The following is a 23,600-nucleotide window of genomic DNA, read 5'->3' as shown; positions in this document are numbered from 1 at the left end:
TTAAAATTAAATTCTTCTAAACCTTTACTAAAAATCTGAATTTAGGACAAAAGGAATCTAGAAACATTTGTGTAACATGAAAATTAACTAATTTTGGAAATATGACTATATTGCTATTTAGTATTATGAGTTAAAAGCACACCCTCCAAACAATGCACATTTGTGGAAAGAAAGAAAGATGTTGTTAAAATATTATTCCTAAAAATCAAAGCAGTATGTAATGAACATTGTTCTTACAGGCCAGACACCACAAGCATTTCAAACTAACAATGGATAAAGACTCATCTATACACTGAAACTTCTAATATGTATGTTATCGGAGTTTGTTTGTCCCTAAGCAAATACCTTTCCAAAATTAAGGTTGATGTGGAAATCTATAAATGTTATTCATTTTGTACCATAATGATCCTCAATAGGTTATGTAATGTACCTTTAGATATAATCAAAATTGCTAGAGCCTGAGGCTTTTAAAGAGTAGATGCATTATATCTAGTGTCAAAATTTCTAAGCATCAATGTATACAAAATATATTTTATGATAAACTGGAAATATGACTTGTGTAACATTGTCATTTTAAAATTTATTTTCAAGGAAAGAAATTTCCCCAAATTTATATCAAAAGAAATGGAGAGTATGTATATAGAAGAGTTGCGGTCTTCGGTGAATTTGCTAATGGCCAATTTGGAAAGTCTTCCAGTTTCTAAAGGTGGTCCAGAATTTAAACTGCAAAAACTAAACGTTCACAGAATTCGGCATTTTTGGACATAGGAGATGAGAATGAGATTCAGCTCTCAAAGTCTGACGTGGTGCTGTCATTCACCTTAGAGGTAAGTGCTCTCTCCCCTTCTCACCTCTGACAGCATAAGTGAGGTTGCGAGTAATTTTTGCTGACCTTTGTGGTAACCTTTCAAAGTTAAAACAGTTGAAGAAGTTAAATTATTCTTCATTTGCAAGGCAATCAGGTTGTGAATGCAAATTAATATAAACTGCCCTTTAAACATAGCATCAGTATTAGGATTACATAACAAAATAATAAAAATTTTGAGGCAAGTCTTGGTGTCAGCTTAGGCTGGTGTACATTTATTGTGGTAGGAAACACCAAAACGCACTTGGGTGGAAATAGGATTGAAACATATAACTGCACACTCTGTGATTTGGGAACTCCTTTCAAGCTTTCAGTTAGTCTTTCTTTTTAAATCTACTTCCTCTATGAGATCATGTTTCTAGAATCAAATCACATAAACCAGTAGTACTGTACAATATTGGAAACATGCAGGTGATGAGACGTAAAGGATTCTTCATGTTCAGAACATTCAGTTTCATTATAGATACAATAAATATTATAAAGGACCAAAATAAATGGCATGCCTTTAAAATTGTGTTCTTTAGGACTTCCAAGTTTCATGCCTTTCATGCAAATCACTGGAAGCCAGACAGTGATACTGACTTATCCACAGTGACCTGTCTTCCTGGTTACATTTCTTCTTTGCTAATCTCTGTGCATGGACTAATCCACATATATGTCTGTGGGTTCCCATGCAATATACACACACCCTGGCAATACCAAGTTGAAATTTATAGCTCTCTCAGAAATTATATCAAAGCTTTGTAGCACCTTCCTTGCATTGTTACAAAGGGTGCATTGTTACATCCTCTCTCTGTTTGTTCCCAGTACTGCTATTTGAGTTTGATGATTGACAAAGAAAAGAACCTTGGAGTTTTAGGAGGTACAGTTTGAAATGTCATTGTTGAAATCTTTCTGCATTTGGCTTGCTTAGTTTATAGCAGAAAAAGCAAATCCCTGCTTTTTTGCATTTTTTCTCCACTTATTCCTTTAATAGATTAAATTTAGTGTAAAGAATAGCAACATAAGTTTTTCTTCTGACTCAGGACACAGTTCTGGGATTAATTTATGACTTTGCCAAGTGGCTCTCCTGTCTGCTAGGTTTCTTCTCAACCTCTTTAGCATCTTAACCTAAGGATGTTTACTTTGTAACTACACATAGTATCTTACATGTGAATTTCTTTATCATTCCTGCCTCAGGTTTCCTACTAACTACAATGTAAAGTGCCAACTCTTCCTCCCCTTTTAAAGATTTTATATGAAACAAAATCAGTTATTTAATTACAGTATAACTTTTCCTATCTGTTTGACATTTAAATTCATTAATAATGAACAATTATTCATTATAAATTCATTAGTAATGATTAACTCTATCTACCATTACCTCTGTAAGCACTCAGAACTGAAAACAGTTCAAAACATTTTCTCTGTTTAGAAATCTCAAATACTCACAAATAATTAGCTTCTTATGAATTCTGGTTTTTCTTTCATAAACAAAATTATGCTGGTGAGTTAGTGCTTAAGTGAAATTATGAATTTTTATTCTGAATTTTATCACCAGTATGTTAAACAACACTGTTCAGTTAACATTAAAATGGTCTTAGGAGAATACAAGTTAAAACTTCATTTTGCATTGTATGAGAAGCTTACATATTTATAAAATTGTTTTGATACACTTTACTGCTATGTCCATAGGAGGCAGATATTTTTCTGCCATAGAACAATAGAGATCTTTTCCCTGGTACCCACAGTATTTTAAGCAGAAAGTACATGCCCAGTAATAAACTGAAACCACATGAAGAGCAGACTACACAGGGCTTATCTGTAGAACTCCTGAGAGAATAGAGTAGGTACCCTCTTCACCCCAGGGCCTGTGACTGCAGCCAAGCTTAACTGAATAATTTTCCCAGCCCACTCTCCAAGCCTTGCACCTCAGACCTCAGATTTAGCCTAAGAAACTCTGAAAGGCAAGTAGTTAATCCAGTGTAAGGGTCTCACGTATCTATCATCAGTCAGGCTTAGAGCTGGTCCAGTGGGGAAAGGAGTCTTGTTTAAGAACTAAAGTATCAGTCTAAGGATAAGTGCAGATTTGAAAAACTGTTCAAATTTTACTTTTTAAATTGCTACCCACTCCTCCCCTCTCCTACCACAACCTGTTCCCTTACCTAGCTTCATGTTTTTGCCACAGCTCTTACCTGGCATATTCAGTTATTTATTATGTTTATTATTCATAATCTGGCTCTTTCTACTTAGAATCTAAGTTTTAGGAAGGTGAATTTTTTTGTTGGCTTTTCTTTCTTTTTTGTTTATTGAAGCATTATAAAAGCCAAAACATTCTGGCACACAGCCAACTCAATATTTATTGAATTAGGAACTTTAATGGTATCAAAAAGCATCACTTACCCTTACAAGATTACTTTAGGTCTCTTCGTTTATGAAAACTTCAGAGAGAATAATAAAGCAAGAGATAAGCCAATCCACAAAACAGTAAGCCGTTCAATAGTATGCGAAAATTAAACATTCAAGTAAGGCTAGGAAAACAAATGTTCATCTATAAAATATGAGTGTATTTAAGGGGAGTTGGGCCAGTGGCATGAATATCATTGATTTGCACATAGAGTGTTTCACTGGTATTAGGCTGGCAGACCTCCTGACTCCTGAATCTGGAGGTGTATGGTTCCCCGTTCCCCATACAGCCCAGCTCTGTTTTCTCACAGCCTGCACAAGCCCAGGCAATACATTATTGAGAAGCATGTATTCTAGTTTCATATTGTGTATATGCCTCCCTTTTTGCTTCTAAGATAGCTTCGTCTATTTTATCCTTATTACATCATTCACAAAGAGACTGGGGAAGAAAAGATGAAACAGATCAGTTTTATTTTCTATTGTTCCATTATCAAGTTTTGCTGGGAATTAGTTTGAAATAGTTACCTAAATTTAGGTCAGTTTGATGGTTCATGGAAATTCTTGGCCATCTTCATAATTAATGATTGAAATGGGCAATGTTTTTTTTCTTCCTTTTGGCAATTCGATCTGTGGAATTGTGTTGTTTCCTTTATGTGTATGGATTCATTACAGAAGTTACATATTTTAAAAGTGACAATTCTGTGGGATAAAACATCCCCAGTACAGATGGGAGTATTGTTTTGAGGAGCAGAATGAGGTTTCACAAGTTGTATGTTTTCAGAGGTCCTATTTACAGTAGCTTGTAATAGAGGGGACAGAAATAGTGTCAAGCAGATGCTTCATTTCTTCTGTCTTGCACTTTGGCTATTAAACACAGCACAGCAAGAGATGTAGTGCAAACAGTCCTATTCCCAAACACGAGCCAATGCCATCATGATTTCTAGACTTCTTTTTGGTGTACAATTCTCTTGTTTCATAAAGAATTCATTTTATATGACCATCAAAAATTTTTATCATTGAATTAAGAAGTCTTTAGAGTCATGGTGATAAGTTGGTATGTAGGTGGCTCTTTTTGGTCTCAGCTTCTGGTTATTTTGTATATGGGTCAAATGAGTTTCAATATTACTAACAGTAAATTTAATTTATTAAAAATGCATAACTTTTTGTTTACTTTTCTTAACTATGATTTATTTTTATTTAAAGATTTTATTTATTTATTTTAGAGAGGGGAAGGGAGGGAGAAAAAGAGGGAGAAAAACATCAATGTGTAGTTGCCTGTCACGCAAGCCCAGTGGGGACCTGGCCCACAACCCAGGCTTGTGCTCTAGACTGGGAATTGAACTGGCAACCCTTTGATTTGCAGGCTGGCACTCAATCCACTGAGCCACTTTTCTGAGCCACACCAGCCAAGGCTTCTTAACCAAGATTTAGTACCTTACCCCAACTTCCTTGAGTATTAGAGCAGTTGTGAAAGACACTATCTATTAATTCTCCATTAATTCTTAGTCTGCTTTTAGTTAGGTCCTTATTTTTATTCATATGTTGCTATGAATTTCACTATGAAGAAATTACAAAAGGTTTGGTTGAGGAAGGAAAATGATCTTGAATTTAACCTTCATTTTTTCAGTGATCAGTTTCCCATATATTGTTAAGAAAAAAACAAAGCAATTTGCATTCATATTTATAAACATGACACTTCTCTTATACCAGAGCTGAAAGGAAAAACAGTTATTTTTAAAATGGTTTCTTTCTTTGAGACCTTAGTCTTAAGATTTATATCACAGCTCTATGAAAAGTGTTATGACTTTAATAATGTATTGAATGATCAGCAAATGATATAGATGATGCTTAGGTAGAGATTTTGGTAGCTACATAGCATGAATGCTATTTATCTTGTTTATACTAACACAACATGAGATTAATCAGAAATGAATGTGCATATATTAAAATTCCATTAAATATACTTTTATAAATTAAAATTTGAGATTTAGGGAACTTCATGATTCAAGTTTGATGTGAAAAAACTATGACAAATAATCATATTTTATGTTTACATCCAGCAAGAATCTTCTAAGATTGGCAGCCTTTTATAAAAACATAAAAAGCATAGGTTTTTTTTTTCTTTTTAAATAATCCCTCCACTCCCTAAGCCCCTCCTCCAGAACTGTCAACCTCCTCTTTATCTATGAATCTGTCTTTATTTTACTTGGTGGTTCAGTTTGTTCATTAGATTCTACATGTGAATGAAATCATATGGTACTTGTCTTTCTCTAACTGGCTTATTTCACTTAGCATAATGTTCTCCAGGTCCATTCATGCTGTTACAATGGGTAAACTTTCTTTTATAGCCAAGTAGTATTCCACTGTGTAAATGTACCATAGCAGTTTTATCCATTCATCTACTAAGGGACAGTTGGGCTGCTTTCAAATCTTGGCCTTTGTAAATAATGCTGCAATGAACATAGGGGCGCATATATTCTTTCAAATTAGTGTTTCAGGTATCTTCAAATAAATTCCTGGAAGTGGAATTGCTGGGTCATAAGGAAGTTCTATTTTTTTTAATTTTTTGAGGTATCTCCATACTGCTTTCCACTGTGGCTGCACCAGTCTTCTTTCCAGCCAACAATGTGTGAGGGATCCCTTTCTCCACCTCCCTGCCAAAAATTGTTTGATTTATTGATGACAGCCATTCTGACAACTGTGAGGTTATATCTAGTTGTGGTTTTAATTTGTGTTTCTCTGATGATTAGTGACATTGAGGCGTCTTTTCATATGTCTATTGGCCCTCTTTAAATGATTGTCTATTCGGGTTGCCTATTTTTTGATTGAATTGTTTATTGTGTGTGTGTGTGTTGAGTTTTTACTGTTCTTTATAAATTTGTGATATTAACCCCTTATCAAATGTCAGTAAATATGTTCTCCCACTCATATTTATCTTTTTATTTTGTTGATGGTTTCCTTTGGTATGCAAATTTTAGATTAATGTAGTCCCATTTGTTTATTTTTTTTCTTTTGCTTGCTTTGCCTGAGGAGATATGTCAGAAAAAATACTGCTATGAGAAATGTCCACGATTTTACTGCCTATGTTTTATTCTAGGGATTTTATGGCTTCAAGTCTAACTTGTAAGTCTTTAATGCATTTTTCTTGTGTGTGGTATAGGAAGGTGGTCTAGTTTCATTTTTTTGTACATCTGTCTAGTGTTCACAACACCATTTATTGAATAGACTATCTTCATCCCATTGTAAGTTCTTGACTCCTATGTCAAATATTAATTGACCGTAAAGACTTAGGTTTATTTCTAGGCTCTCTATTCTCTTCCATTGATCTGTGTGTCTGTTTCTTATGCCTGTTCCATGCTGTTTTGATTACTATGGTCTTGTAGTGTAATTTAATATTAAGTAGCATGGGCACAGACAACAGTGTGGTGATTGTGGGGATTTTGGAGAGTGGGTTCAGTGGAGGTGGAAGAAGGTGTAGGAGGATAAATGGTGATGGAATAAAAGGGGTCCATAAGTGATAGGATCACTCTAAGTTTGTGATTTTTAAAACATACAACAGCCTCTGATGGGTGTTTCACCCAGTGAGAAACAAAGTGATCAGATGTGATTGAGGTTGTATGTAGAACAGAGTGAAGGGAAAGTAGGGGTAACAAAAGAGAGGGAGAGAGAGAAATGATGTTGTTCCACTTATTTATGGATTCATTGGTTGCTTCTTATATGTGCCCTCACCGAGGATTGAACCTGTAATCTTGGTATCAGAATGCTGCTCTAACCAACTGAGCTACCTGAAATGGTCATAAAGAAAATTCTTTCATAAATACTTTAATAAATTCTTTTTATAATAGTTAAAGTTAAATAATTTTCTTTAGAAAATTCTTCTATAAATAGTCATCTAATCTAAGTGAGTACAGAGGATTTCTTTCTGATGCTGTCACATATGAATATCAGTGAATTGGTCTGGTGGAGACAGTGTTTGCTTGTAATAAATATTACAACACTTTGTGTGAAACTCAGTGTGCACTCCTTTCATCAAATGTACTGAATTTTCACTTGTAATTTTGCTTTACTTCATAAAAAGTTGCCGTAATTGTTTAAGGATCTGAGTTTAAATTTCACTTAATTCCCTAGGGGATATATTTAGAGACTATAACCTTGCTTTAATCGCTGTCAGAAGCTATTTGTTCAGACACCAGACTTGCTCATAATGTTTTTTATTATCCCTGACATGAATAGATGTGGATTCTTAGGAAAACAAAATTCCATTTATGTTACTAGATAATTTTTTCAATTGGTCTATCCAGTTACAGTTTATGCTGCTGTCTCTCTCTCTAGCTACCAGTTGTCAACTTCACATGTCATTTAAAATTTTTCTTATCTTTTAGATTGTCATAATGGAAGTGCAAGGTTTGAAGTCAGTCGCTCCCAATCGAATTGTTTACTGCACAATGGAAGTGGAAGGAGGAGAAAAGCTGCAGACAGACCAGGCAGAAGCCTCAAGACCACAGTAAGCGAGCTGAAAAACAAACATGTTTCTTTTTTCCTCCCAAAGAAACATGCTTTATTTATTTGCAGTTGTATGGTTTGACACTCTGAAATGGTACTTGGTTAGCTTTGTCTTAGAATCAATGTGTGGCTTTCTGGATAATAATGTTACAATTAGAATTATAGCAGAATCCCACGTAGTACAAACAGAAAACCCAATTTGCAAATGTGAAGTTAATTAGTAGGCAATAAATTATAAGTCATTTATAAGGCTGGCATGTGTCATTATTATACGTTATTTAAAAGATAGTGCTAGATCCTATTTCAGTTATTAGAATTGTAACCTAATAGCATTTCTATTTCTGTATGTTATAGCTCGTTGGTGAAGTTGAGGGAAGGAACATGATTCTGCACAGTGACTGGGAATACTTTAGGAGATGGCTTGAGCTAGAGAGCTGTTAATAACTCCTGTGCAGTAATCAGAGATAAAAAAGCTGTTCTTTGCTTGCAGTTTTATGTTTCAAATTCTGGAAATGAGTTTAAATTTAGAAGATGTTCTGTTTAGCTGATTTAAATTTGGGAAACTTTTAGTCTCTGGTAGAAATATCCAGACTGGCCTAAGGAATTCAAATGAAACTTGCTTGGCCTTCACTATCTTTAGAAAGAACTTCTCTTTCTTCCATTTAAACTTTATTCAAAATCTCTTACAGGGCTTACAGGATTTAGGATTTTTTACCGTATCATATAGCATCTATATATGGGGCCTGTTTATTCAGGAAACTTCTGTTGAGGTCCTGGGTAGCCCCTAGTTAGGCCCTGAAGATGAAAATGAACAAGAAACTCATTTTCCTTAGGGCAGACACAGTCTAAGGGGTGGGTGCAGAAGATTGAATGTAAGAGGAGATGTATTAAGGGGTTGAAAAGAAGCAAGTTGAAACTTGTTACCCTGCCTTATACACCCCTAAAGGCTTGCACCTGACCAGTCTCAGTATCTCTGGGACCTTGCCTTGTCCCTTCCTTCCCCTGGTCCACCACTGTTCAGCCACTCTAGACTTCATGCAGTTCCTCAAACACATCAACTTATTTTCATCATTCCACCTGCTTTTCCCTCTGCCTGCAGTCACCTTCCCTTTTATCTTTGGCTGGCTGGGTCCTTGGTATTGAGGATTTTAACTAAACATCACTTCCTGAGAACAACCCTCCAATGGAAAGGAGGTTGACTGGCTCATCACTTTTTAATGTTTAGACAAATGTGTATCTCATCTGTTTATTTTGTATTGTGTTTTCACTTGAAAAGAGGAATCTTGCCCTGTATGATCTTAAATCCTAGTACCTAGTAGTATGCATTCAGAATTTATTAATTCAACTGCTTGAACTTATTTTTATGACTTAGTCATAGTAATATTTAAGAGTGTAGTATTTATTCCAGCAGTTATAGAGAGTTGATTTACAATGTGACAATAAAGGGAAAATAATGAGGGTAAACAGCTCTTTGCAGAGGTTGAAGCCTCTCACGAGGAGACTGTGAGAGAGAGAAGGACACAGGGAGTCGAGGGAGAGGTTTGCTATGTGTTTATTTTAAAGATCAGCCATTTCAGACTGACAGCGACCAGAGGGGAGGGAGGATGGCCAATGGCAGAAAGAAGGGGAAGGGACTAGTCAAAGAACATGTATCAATGATACATGGACGTGGACAATAGTGTGGGGACTGACTGTGGGAGCGGGGGGCGGGGGCGGGAGGGGGAAGGCAAAGGGACAACTGTGATAGAATAACAATATTTTTTTAAAAATCAGCTGTTTTCGTATTGTAGTGTATATTAGTCACAGATTTGTGTAATCAGTCAATTTTAGAACATATTTATTGCTTATAAAGAACTCTATACCCTTTAATTATTGACCTCAAATCACCCCAGCCCTAAGCAACTACTAATTAACTTTCTTTCTCTATAGATTTGTGTATTCTGGACATTTTTACAAAAATGTAGTCATATAATATGTGCTCCTTTGTGATTGGCATAATGTTTTCAAATGTTTTATTTCATATCGAGGGTCTTTTCACTTTCTTCATATATTGTTTTTGAAGCACAGAGTTTTAAAATTTTGATTAAGTCCAATTTATGTATTTTTCTGTTGCTTGTGCTTTTGTATCATATCTAAAAACCCACTGCCAAATCCAAGGTCACAAAAATGTATCCCTATGTTTGTACATGATCTGATGTAAGGGTCCACCTTTGTTCTTTTGTGTTTGACAATCAGCTGTCCCAGCACCATTTACTGAAGAAATTATTTCTTCCCCATTAATGTTCTTGATACCCCTCTGAAATCATAGATACTTGTGTATTCTGGACTCTCAATTCTATTCCATTCATGCATATAAATATGTCTTTATGCTAATATTATATTATCTTAATTACCAGTTTTAAAATCAGGAGTGAGTCTACCAACTATGTCCACCTTTTTAAACATTATTTTGATTCAAGATTCATTCTCTTTAAAAATAATTTTGTTCCTTTTCAATTACAGTTGACATACAATATATTAGTTTCAGGTTTATACCCCAGTAATTAGACATTATATAACTTCCTAAGTGATCATCCCAATAAGTCTTGAACCCATCTAACACCATATACAGTTCTTAGAATGTTATTGACTATATTCCCTGTGCTGTACTTGACATTCCCATGACTATTCTGTAATGACTGATTTGTGCTTCTTAAGCCCCTCACCTTTTTCACCCATCTCTCCAACCTCCCTTCCATCTGACAACAGTCAAAATGTTCTCTGGACCTATGAGTTTGTTTCTGTTCTGCTTGTTTATTTATTTTGTTTTTTAGTGTCAGTTGTTGATTTGTATTTATTGTCATTTTATTGTTCCTATTTTTTCATAATTTTAATCTTTTTTCCCCTTCTTCTTAAAGAAGACCTTTTTAAGATTTCAGTAATACTTGTTTGGTAGTAATGAACTCCTTTGGCTTTTTCTTGTCTGGGAAGCTCTTTAACTGTCCTTTCATTCAAAATGATAGCTTTGCTGGTTGTAGCTCCTTACTTTTTATCACTTTGAATATTTCTTGCCATTCTCTTCTGGCCTGCAAAGTTTCTTTTGAGAAATCAGCTGACAGCCTATGAGAGCTCACTGGTAGGTAGCTAAGTGCTTTTCTATTGCTTGTTTTAAGATTCTCTCCATCTTTAATCTTTGACATTTTAATTGTGTGTAGGCCTCTTTTGGTTCATTTGGTTTGGGACTGTCTATATTTTCTGGACTAGTATGTCACCAGTTTAGCGAAGTTTTCTGTCATTTTTTCAGATAGGTTTTCAACATCTTGCTCTCCCTCTTCTACTTCTGACACCCCCATGATGCAAACATCAGCACACTTGAAGCTGTGCCAAGGGCTTCTTATACTATTCTCATTTTTTAAATTATTTTATCTTTTTGCTATTCCGATTAGTTATTTTTTGCTACCTGATATTCCAGATTTCTGATTTGACTCTTGGCTTCATCTTCTCTGTTGTTGATTCCCTATAATGTATTCTTCATTTCAGTTAGTATATCCTTCATTTCTGACTGGTTTGTTTTTGTAGTTTCCATGTCTTTTGTTATACTATTGAGTTTTGTTTAGTTCCTTTTCTGGGGTTTTGTTCTGTTCTTTCATTTGAAATGTGTTTCTTTGTCTCCTCACTTTGGCATCCTCTCTGTGTTTGTTTCTTTGTATTAGGTATAGCTGCTACCTCTCCCAGGCTTGATAGAGTGGCCTAATGTAGTAGGTGTCCTTAGGGTCCAAATGATACAGGTTCACTGTTCACCCAAACTGGGCACTCTGGGTTCTCCCTCCCCCACACCCTTGTGTGGGCCTGTGTACACCTTCCTGTTGTAGTTGAGCTTTGATTGCTATTTGCACATTAATGGGAGGGATTTACTCCAAGGCTGATTAGCTGCAAAGACTGGCTTTGACTGGCAGAGATAATCAGCTGTGCAGAGGCACACCGAGGGGGCTCTAGTGCCCTCTGAGTCCTCCCCTTGAGTGTGTCATTTGTGGAGGTATTTGGTGGTGCTTTGACATTATCTGAGGTTGTCCAGTGAGTGCACTGGCTCTGGGGCCTCCTGGAAGTGCAAGCTAGAGTCAGCAGCCACCTGTGTTCTTCCCAGGGCCTTCTGGCATAAACTACAAAGTGATCTGCAGATGGCTGCTACTTGTGTTGGGCTTGGAGGTACCCAGGTGAGCAAACCAAGACCAGCTGCCGCCAGTGCTGGGCCTGGGTATGGATGGAGCATGCGGAGGCCAGGTACTGCTTGTTTGAGAGATTTAAGAAAGTCAAGCAGGAGCCACAATGGGCCTTCATATGGAAAAGCTACTGAAAACAGCTTGGGTTTGCCAGCAAGTTGGTTGGGACAGAGTCTCAGGGCATCACCAGGGGAGGGTGAAAAGTACAGGTTGGGTTGGTGGAGACTCAGATATGGCACCTACCTGCTGACTCTGTCCTGGAAGGGCTCATTAAAGGAACAGTGACCTTTGCCAGCACTTCTGCCTGGGGGAAAGCTGCACCTCCAGCTCTTGCCTTGGTGCTGGATAATTCATTTCCTCCCTGTACATCTCTGTTGTCTTTCAATCTGCTGCCCCCATGTTGGAGCTCAGAGAGTGAGTCCAAGTAAGTTTGTGCCTGTGCATGGGTCCTTTAATAGAAACTTCATGGGATTCCAGAAGCATCCCCTCCCCTCTTCTGACTCACTCAAACACAATCCCCACTGATTTTTTTAAAGCCAGAAGTTATGAGCACTTCTCTTCCTGGCACTTTAACCCTGGGCTGTGGAACCTGGTGTGAGGCTGGGGCCCCTGACTCCTCAGGGGGAACCTCTGCAGCTGAGATATCCCTCCTGATTTTTATCTGCCACACATGGGTGTGGGACTGGCCTATTCTGTATCTCTGCTCCTCCTACCAGTCTTGAACTGACTTCCTATTTATATACTTAGTTGTAGGCCTTCCATTCAACTAAATTTCAAAGGGTTCTCATTTATGGTTATTCTGTAATTTAGTTGTAAATTTGACATGGCTGTGGGAAAATGTGAGTCCTGCATTTGCCTTCACCACCATGTTGACCAGAACCAAAAATAGTTAATTCTCTTTGGCTTCATGCTTTGCCTTCCAGACTCACTAAAGTGGTTTTCCCCCTTGTGGCTCTGTTGGGTGGGCTATTGTGCCATGATGGCTTTGCCAGATGAGAGTTGTGCCCCTGCAGCTCTGGGTAGCTGTCATCTGGCTTGTTGGAACCAAGGTGTTATCCCCAAACACAGGGTTCTGTTGGGCAGAGGCCCTTCCCTTTGAAACTATGGTGGAGACAGCCCTTCCCTGTGTACTGTGGACTTGTGCTGAGAGTGGCAGCCTTGATGGTGTGTGAAACACCTTGTCTCTAAGAGTAGAGTGTGTTCACAGCTGATTCTGTAGTCTAGTCCTGTAGGTTCTAAGTAGTTTGACAGCCTTTTTTCATTTCTTCTTGTTTCTGTTTTCTTCCATTCCCACTCAGTGGTTGATTACATCTGTGGTTCATGCCTGGACTACTCTCTGTATCAGTGGTTGGCTTGCCACACCCTAAGTGTTCTCTCCGGAACACACTTTCTAGTGTTTTCTGCTGTGGACAGCTAAGAATTTTCAAAATCTTCTCAATCTGGTTTCTTTCTGCTCAATAATTCTGTCTTTAATCGTTTCTCTCTTCTTGCATTTTACTATAAAGATTCAGGAAGAATCAAGCTACTCTTTCTACATTTAACTTAGAAATTTCCTCAGTTAAATGTCCAATTTCATGCTGGCAACTTCAGCTTTTCACAAAACACTAGAACATGAACACAATTCAGCTAGGATTTTTGCCACTTGATAATAAGGATGGATTGCTTTTCTTCCCATTTTCAGTAACAAGTTTCTCCTTTCTGTCTAAGAGAAACCTCATCAAAACAACTTTTACTGCTCATATTTCCACCAACATTCTGTCCATGATTATTTATGGTTTCTCTAAGAAAATGGGAGACGTGTCTACAGCTCTCCTTTTTTCTGAGCCTTCACCAGAATTGCCTTTGAAAGTCCTTTTATTGCAATACTGGCTTTTTTTTTAGCATGCACCTCAAAATTCTTCCAGCCTAGACCCATTATCCAGTTCCAGAGCTACTTCCACATTTTAGGTATTTGTTGCAGCAGCATCCCATTTCTCAGTTTTGGCTGCTACAGTAAGAATATCATAAAACAGATGGCTTAAACAACAAATATTTATTTCTTATAGTTATGGAGGCAGGAAGTCTGATATCAGGGTCCAGCATCTTCAGGTTCTTTATGAGGACGGCCCTTCTGGTTTTTCAGATGGCTGCCTTCTTGCTCACACATTCCAGAGACAGATGTCATGTCTTTTCACCCCTTATCAGGACACAATCCCATCATGGGGGCTTCACACCCATGACCTCATCCAAATGCAATTACCCCCACAGGCCCCACCTCCAAATACCAGCACACTGAGAATTAGGGACTCAAGATACAAATTTGGGGGGGACACGAACACAGCCCTATTAGTACTTCATGAGATATTGAGGGGGAATGCACATGCCCTAAGAATCTTAATGTCATGCTATTTTCTGCAGAATCTTTTTGAAAAGTTTTATTGCAAAATAATGTATGTAGCATAAAATTGTAGCATTCCATTGTAATTTAGGTGCTTTTTCGTAAATTTATGCACTGTGCTTCTACCATCACAATACAGTTTTAAAACACATCACTTCAAATAAGCCAGACGGTGAAAGACAAATACCATATGATCTCACCTATAATTGGAACCTAATCAACAAAACAAACAAGTGAGAAAAATAGAACCAGAGACTTGGAAATAAAGAACAAACTGACAGTGACCAGAGAGAAATGGAGAGGAGGATAATGGAGGAAAGATGGGCAAGGAGCATGCAAAAGAACATGAATAGAGGACTTACGGCCCCGACAGTGCGGGGAGCTGACTGTGGGAGTGGTGGCGGATGGGATAGGTGTGAGCAATGGGGAGAAAGGCAGGACAACTGTAACTGAACAACAATAAAAAAAGGCAAAAAAAAATTAAAACGTTATCACTTCAAAAAGTTCCGTCATGCCCATTTGCAGTCTATTCACGCTCCCACTCACAGTTACAGGAAAGCACTCATGCTTTCTAGCTCTGTAATTTTTTTTCTGTTTGTTTTATATAAATGAAATCATGCAACATGTAGTCTTTTGTATTGGGCTTTTTTTAACTTAGAATAATTCCTACAAAATCTTTTATTGATTCTTAATATTTGGTCAATCAAATGAATTAACTTTTATAGAAGTAGTTATGTTCTTTTAACACTGACTTTTCACAAATAATAAAAGTTTTCATAGGGTGGTTTTCATTTAATTTCTGATATTCTCATAATATACTCATAAAGGCATTCTGATAATAGGGAATCTCTATGCAGACAATTAAAATGAATTAAAATGCCTAGATGTCAGACAGAAGATGTTACAATAAGCCTCCAATATTCTTTGTTACTCTACCACAAGGAAATTTGGCTTACCTTATCTGCATTAACTCATGAAAACAGTTAACTTTTAAAATAAATTAAAAGATTTGTATTTATCATCACATTGCAGGGCAGATTACCGCAAAAACATATCTTCCGAATGCTGACCGACTATAGTTTTTCAGCAGCACGGTTACTTTTCTCTTGAAGTCATCTGGCACAATGGGAAAGAGATTCATCTCCTCCATCATCCTAGTGAATTATGCCTTGGACACATTTTCTAAGTTTTATTGCTTCAACAGTTTGTGCTTTGTTGGAGACCTGTTCACCCTTCTGTCTGATACTAATTAAAGTGCCTTATTTAGTCCGTATTTCCAATAAATTTAATCAAAATTTCTAGCCATCACCTCCTTCATTCTTATACCTCGGATCTCCTGCCAGCAGCTAGGTGGAGACAGCATGTGAGATTATACATAGCTTTGAATATAGAAACTGGGGTCCAGCGGATGTGGTATTTATAAACAACTCTGATTTGTAAAAGTGATAGTTGGGTCATCTATTTAAGTTTTGGTTTTAGTTTTAATTTTTTTTTAATATTGGGAGGGAAATGTAGATAAACTGCATTTTTTATTTATGAAAAATTCTGTTTATGGATTCTTAAATCATTGTTTCATAGTTTCTCAGTCAACTGTAAAAAGTTTTATTCTCTTGAGTGAGGTACAGAGGCGTTATTACAATACTCTTATAGCTTTTTTTTTTTTACCATTTCCAGACATTTTATTATTTTAGTTTCAGTCTATACCTTAACGATACCATCTGAAAGGAATTGGAGGGATAGCAAGAAGAATGACAAGCTGACGGCAGAGGGACCACAGAGGGGCCATGTCATGGTCATGCATTGCAAATCTCATATGTACTGATCTCTAACACACTTCCCCTACAGATGATGGGCATCCTTTGAATGCCTAAAACATAAGAGCTAATAATACCTTATAGAAGGTCAAGATAGATCTTGGTACTAATGAAATAAAAGCAAGGAAATTCATTGTTAGAAACAAACCAGGGGCCAGGGGAGGGGGAAATGGGTAGCTGTCTTCAACAGGTATAAAATTTCAATTATGCAAGATGAATAATTCTAGAGATCCACACAATACTGTGTCTGTAGTTAACAATCTGTATTGTATACCTAAAAGTTTTGGAGACAACTGTATTTGAACAACAATAAAATAATAAAAAATAAAATTAGGTTTAGAAAAAAATAAAACTAATAAAAGTAAATAATAAAAGATCTGAATACTCATTACTCTTTATAAAAATTTATTAAGAGGCTAGATCTCATGTTAAATATTCTTACTATAATAAAAAAAAAAATCCCAGGAGGCATTGCTGTTTTTTGCTACATCCTCTGCATCTCTTTTGTCCCATAGTGCTATTTTATTAAAGACATTTGAAAGTTAATTGGTTCTTTAGTCCCCATACCCTTCAAAGTAATAAAATAGAAAGGCAAGAAGCCATAAGATAAACTGATGTGTTGCATCAATACAGAAATATATTTATGGATATTAGAACAGAACATTGTTCTGCCTCATGAAAATGATGGGAAATACTGGCATCAGTACCCGTTTCCAGAAACTTTAAATTCTGAACCAGAATTGTGATAATCTGTTGAACTATTGAGAGAATATTGCAGCTACAAACAGAAAGCTTATGAGAATGACAAGCTACTGGAGCAGTGCTTGAGAGATTAAATACAGACTGCGTATAAACTGAGAGAAGCTAACCATGCTTTATAAAAGCGTATTAGTTTTCATTTTAATATAGTAATGTCAGAATTAGTTTTGAAGTATAATTCATTGGCCAGCTACTCTTACCGACTAGAGAAAAAATATGCTACATTTTTGAATGATCTATCAAAAGGTCTGCCTGTTTTTAATAAACCAAAGGGAAAACTCTCAACCTGCACAAATGTTTCATCTTTTCTCATTTTTATCTTTAAAAACATGAGTTTTCTTCCTCTTACATAAATAAATTCACCAGAAGATACTACTGGTGCAGAACAAAGTAAAACTTAAGGAGTCAAACATTAGCCAAATGCAGAAATAGTATTCCTGGAGAATTTTTTGCAATCGAAGGAAGGTAATCTGGGGATCCTCATAATTAGGGCATGTGAATTAAGGGAAAATATGATGGACTAAGCTCCCAGATGCTTGTTGAAGAGCTCTAGTGAAAAACAGGGTTGAGAGAGCTGGGAGAAAGTTTGTATAATTATAATCTTCAAATTCTCTGATAGATTTAGAGCTTGTAAATAACTTTGCCTTATAAACTATATAATCCCTGCTATATGCAGGTGCACTTTCTCAACTCTCTCTTCACAGTCTCCCTTCTTTGCCTTTACGGAAAAAAACGGGGGGGGGGGGGGCACACTCTCACCCAGCTTGAGTCTTACAGTGGTTCTTGTCTCAGTGGAAAAACTGCCAGGCTCCCATTTAAAAGGAAAATTTCCAATGCTTATGTTAGTTTTAAGAAAGTGATTTACCAATGTTATAACAAATTCTTCTGTAAATTAGATGGCTTCTACTTCATTGCTTTCAACAAAGATGATGAAGGACTTAAAATTTCAGCTGCTAAATGATTGAAAAATACTGTTGCTTATGAATCACTGTATTGTCCGGGAGATTTAAATTAGAACATTTTTTAAATTACTATTATTTTTAATTATTTTTCCATTACAGTTGACATTCAGTATTATTTTATTTTAGTTTGAGGTATACAGCACAGTGGCTAGACAAAACTTTCTGTTTTTTTTAATCATTCAAGTACAGTTTTTTGCCTTTTCCCTCCGCCCTAGCCTACACCCCAGTCCTCCCCACCTCCCTCCCATTTCCACCCTTGCCCTGTTATTGTCCGTGGGTCCTTTATAATTGTTCCTGAAAACCCTTCACCCTTTTCCCCTGAAATTCCCTCCCCTCCTCCCTCTGATCATTGTCAGCCTGTTCTCAGTTTCAAGGAAATTGATGGATATTGCTATAATAATGTCCCATCTAGTTATTTTTCTAGTAAAAATAGAAAAACAAAATCCTAGATTAAAATTGAAAAATAAACAAAAAGAAAAAAAGAAATTAAAAAAGAGGAAAAGAGAAATTGGTGCTGAGCTCTGTCTCAGTCTAGAATTAAGTAGTATTCAATGGTAGCTATGTAAACTAATTGTACAAAAATCAGCATTATCTGTTTCATTAAGAGCTGTGTATCTAATCAACTATTTTATTTTCTATATTTGCTATTAATAATCATTTGTCATATTTATTTGGAATTAGTTGAGTACTAGTATTTATACTAAAAACTAAATTCAGAAGGAATTTTATTTTTTTGGTTTTTGTTTACTTTTGACAAGTAAAACTGTGTATGTTTAAAATGTACAACATGATGTTTTGCTATATGTTCTGAAATGATTATCAAACTCTCATATCTATTTTAAATATCAATTACATATTGAAATGATAATATTTTGGATATATTGGGTTAAATAAAACATTCAAATTTTGAAAAACTGTCATATCTATCACATACCATAGTTATCTTTGTCATGTGTGGGCAGTGAAAGCATGTGAGATCTAGTTACCATCTTAGCAGATTTCAAGTATGCAGTACATTATTATAAACTATAGTCACCATACTGACCATTACATCTCCAGGACTTGTAACTCAAGGTTTGCACCCTTTCATAACTCTCTCTTCTCTGTCCCCACCCTTAGCTCTGGTAACCACCATTCTTTTGCTATACATTCTGGGTATTAGCCCATTATCAGATGTGTGGTTGGCAAACATTGTCTCCCATTCCAAAGGATGCCTTTTTACTTTGTTGATTATTTTCTTTCTTTGCTATGTCAAAGCACTTTAGTTTGATGTACTTCCATTTGTTGATTTTTGCTTTTGTTGCTTATGCTTTTATTCAAAAACTTATTGCCAATATTAATGTTAGGGAGCTTGCCCCCTATGTTTTATTTTAGTATTTTTATGATTTCAAGCCTTACATTTAAGTCTTTAATTCATTTTGAATTTATTTTTGTGTGTGGTATAAGATAAGGATCTAATTCCATTCTGTTGCATGTTGATATCCAGTTTCCCCATCACCACTTATTGAAAAGACTATCCTTTCTCTACTCTGTCTTCTTGGTGTCTTTGTCAACAATCAGTTGACTGCATATGAATGGATTTATTTCTGCTCCCTAGTCTATCCCATTGGTCTGTGCACTTGTTTTTATGCTGGTACCATACTGTTTTGATATAGCTTTGTAAAATACAGTTTGAAGTTGGGAGTGTGGTGCTTCCAGCTTAGTTCTTATTTCTCAAGATTGCTTTAGCTATTCAAGATCTTTTGTGCTTCCAAACTAATTTTAGGAATTTTTTTTTCTATTTCTTTGAAAAATGCAATTGGAATTTCGATAGGGATTGCATTGACTCTGTGCATCACTTGGGGTAGAGAAAACATTTAAACAATATTCTTCCAACTCATGAACAAGAGATATCTTTCCATTTATTTGTGTCTCTTAAGATTCCTTTCATTGACATCTTAGAGTTTTCAGTGTTCAGATTATTTACCTCCTTGGTTAACTTTATTCCTAAATATTTTTTCTTTTTGTTGATATTGTAAATGGAATTGTTTTCTCAATGTCTTTTATGGGTGGTTCATCATTAGCATGTGAAAATGTAATTGATTTTATGCTGATTATATATCCTGCATCTTTACTGAATTCATTTATCACTTTTAACAGTATTTTGGTCACATCGTTGAGAGTTTTTATCATGTCATCTGCAGAGACAATTTTACTTCTTCCTTTCTGGTTTGGATGCCTTTTATTGTTTTCATGCCTAGTCGCTCTGGCTAGGACTTCCAGAAGTATGGTGAATAAAAGTAGTAAGCTCACTTGCCTTATTCCTGATTTTAAAGGAAAAGCTTTCTGTTTTTCACCCTTGAGTATAATATTAGCTGTGGGTTTGTCATATATGATTTTTATGTTATTGAGGTACATTTCTACAGTATGTATATGTGTGTGTATATGTATAAATAAAATTTCTTTACATACAGCCTTATAATCCTAGAAAATTGCACACAAATTTGCTGCAGCTAATTATGATAGAGTCTTCAATAAAACATGTTTAAGCATTCAAATAGATTATAGTAAGATAAAATTCCGAGTTTCTGAGTGGGACATGGAATCAAAGTAGAAGTTCAAGGTAGAAAATAATGTCAAATACCTGCTAAAGTAGATTTGTACAGATTTTTCTAAAGGATTATTGTGGGATCATATTGCTATGATAGAATCCATCGGATCCATTTAAGAATGACACCACAATTTTATGTTAAATGTCAGTGCATATAACACTCCAGCAATTATACCCTTTACAATTTATATTTAAAATTTCTAGATGTTAACTTGAAAATGTGTGAAGAGGGTATACATGTTTTCAAAATCACTTTAGAAAGTACATGAGAGAGAGTATGAAGAGTGTTCTTCTAGGACATGCTATGTGCTAGAGTCAGGCTGAGTCCTGAGATTAGAAGACTTGACCGTTGCTGTGCTTCAGATGGGAACTGTTTAATTCCTAAAACATGCCTTTAAATATTAAGATTTTAAAATGTTAATTTCAGTGTAGTTTTAATGGGTATTTATAAGGACAGCTTGGTTTTAAAAGAAAAGAGATAGACCAGAGTATCAATTCCAGCTTTGCCACACGTTAGTCATGTTATCATGGCTTGTTATTTAAATATTTTGATATGTTTCATATCTTTGATATGTTTCCTCATTGGTAAAATGGGGACAGCAGTGCCTATATGAGGGCTGTTTTGTGACATAATGTATGTAGGAATGCTCAATACTGTTTTTCTGCTTTCATCTTTTCCCATATACTCTCTGTTTTGTCTTTTAATCTTTGCTTTGTGTGCTTGTTTTCAATTTTTTAATTCACATATTTATTTTTGTACCTCCTTTAAACCTTTTCTCCTAGAATCCTGTTTTAGCTCTGGCCAGTGGCTTAGTTGGTTGGAGCATCATCCCATACACCAAAAACAAAGTTGCAGGTTCAGTCCTCCATCTGGGTGCTTTTGGGAGGCAAGCAATCAATCTCTCTCTTCCTCCCCCCCCCCCCCCCCCGGCCCCTCTCTCTCTCTCTCTTTCTCTCTCTCTCTCACTCTCTCTCTCTCTCACTCTCTCCCTCATCAATAAAAACATATCCTCAGGTGAGTATTATAAAGAAAGCATCCTGTTTTAAAATCTGGAGAATTTTCAGGAGAGGGCTCACATTTAATAAAAGATTAAGTGTTCTTGACACCATGAAAGAACACTATTCTATGAAGTGAAATATGCTTTTATCTCTTGAGTCCTGCCTGAGATTTTTGGCTTGTGTCTTTTTATTTTCATGTATTTGTTAAGAACCCCACAAACACTTTTTTTTAAGATTTGAAAGTTGATTTCAGTTTGAAAAACAGTAATTTTCAACCTGTATAATGCCTTCGTGGCAGTTATAAAGGAACAGCACTCTTTGGTTGTCAGATGTTTATTATTAACATTGATCTTGTCTCTCAGCTGATGTCAGCGAAGATTCCTGTCTGCCCAGATGAAATGCAGCTGTCCAAGGGTCACTGGTGCTGTGCAGCAGGACGTTCTCTTTTAGTGACTTTATTACTTTGTTAGTCTCAGTGATTTTATCTTTGTCACTCATTTATCAGATGATGATTATTTTTAATATTGTAAAAATACAATGTAATATTGTATTTTTAAAAATCATAATTCCTAAGCCTCCCTGTTTATAAGGAAGTGGATGTTTAAATCTTATAAAGTATTGATAGTATCAGGTTTGCAGACTGAGAATTGTTCAGAATGCAGAAATCAATTGTTCACAGCAGTTTTTCTGTCTCTAAGAAGTTTAAAGATACCTCTTTAGGTAGGAACCCTGTTTTCTAGAAGATATAGCAGTGTTTTTCCTTAATTTTTGTTTTAAGAAAAGAATAAGTCTATGTAAGCCTCATGATTTTTTTCCGTACTGCATTTTCACATATCCCAAATTAAAACTATAGCCTCTGGAAACATTACTGCAAAAATATTGATATAACATAATTTAAAGAGATTTTTGAAAGATGGGGATATAAACTTCTTTAAAATTTTTTTTCTTAGAAAACAACTTCATTGGCTTAAGACAGTCACAGTGAGGATAAATTTGGAAAGAAATTAAAATGAAGAATTAGTCAATTTTTAGACAAGTAACACTTTTATAATCTTGGCTCAGATTTCTTTATTACGTAAAATGCAAGATGGACTTGGTTGGCAAAGATTTGAAATCTTTTGGCTTATAAAATAGCTTATAAAATACCAAAATTTTACCTGCAGCAAGTGTGTGAAAATTCACTGTTGTTCTAACGTTTAAATTTCCTTTTCTTGCCATAGTATAGCTTTGTTCACAGATGGCAATATTTGGATGAATTTGGCAAATTCTCATAAGAATCTTCAAAATTTCAATACTTTTTAAAATTGTATTTATTTTTAGAGAGGAAGGGAGGGAATAAGAGGAGAGAAACATCGATGTCATAGAGAAACATCAATCAGTAACCTCTTGCACATGCCCCAACCGGGGACCAAATCCGCAATTTAAGCATGTGCCCTGACCAGCAATCTAACTGGCAACCCTTTGCTTTGCAGGACGACACCCATCCCACTGAGCCACACCTGTCAGGGCAAAATTTTAATATTTTTATGTGTAGAAATCACAGATTTTACTTAGCTCTGCCAAAATGGTAGAGACAGAATCTTCTGCATTTTTTCTACCCTGTATTACTTCACATTTAAATAGGGTAGCTGTCTAGGAAAGAAAGTAACCTATTTTATTTACTATGAATAGCATTTCGTGGATGTAAAAACTCAACTTACCATCTTGAACATTTAAAAACTGTTGCATAATGTCTTGTGTTTTTGCTAAAATAAAATCAGCAGCTACAGATCAACATTCACATAAACATTAAACAACTTCTCCTGTAGGTTCCCTCTAAAAATTTAAGATGTTCACATCTAATTATTGTTATCATCATCATCATCATCATCATCATTAATTATATATTTTTAGATGGGACAGTGGTTCAGATTACCTCATTCTCATGGTCTCTCTTGCAAATACTGGTTTCTGGGCAAAGGCCACAGAGCCAACTTGTAGAGGAGAGACTCACTAGTTCTTTAGTAAATAAGACCCTTGGCAAGCAGGACCAAAACAGACGTACATTATTCTAAGTTCAGTTCCAAATAAATCTGTGCCACAGCAAGATTTTGGTGGACTTAGTATCTATCTGAGCTGCTTCCTTAAGTGACGTCCTACTTAGAGTG

The 23,600-nt window shown here is 35.8% G+C and overlaps 1 protein-coding gene across 1 annotated transcript in view; it reads left to right on the top strand.

Moving 5' to 3' along the window:
- The window catches only part of CADPS2 (calcium dependent secretion activator 2), a 575,914-nt gene that overhangs the window by 243,477 nt on the left and 308,837 nt on the right, over nt 1-23,600 (top strand). The window contains 3 exon segments of the mRNA XM_028525503.2: nt 592-730; nt 733-827; nt 7,633-7,754. Coding sequence (XP_028381304.1) covers nt 592-730; nt 733-827; nt 7,633-7,754 — 356 coding nt within the window.

Source organism: Phyllostomus discolor, chromosome 10, assembly GCF_004126475.2.
Source record: "Phyllostomus discolor isolate MPI-MPIP mPhyDis1 chromosome 10, mPhyDis1.pri.v3, whole genome shotgun sequence".
Taxonomy (NCBI): Eukaryota; Metazoa; Chordata; class Mammalia; order Chiroptera; family Phyllostomidae; genus Phyllostomus; species Phyllostomus discolor.
This window is presented reverse-complemented; position numbering and strand designations above follow the sequence as displayed.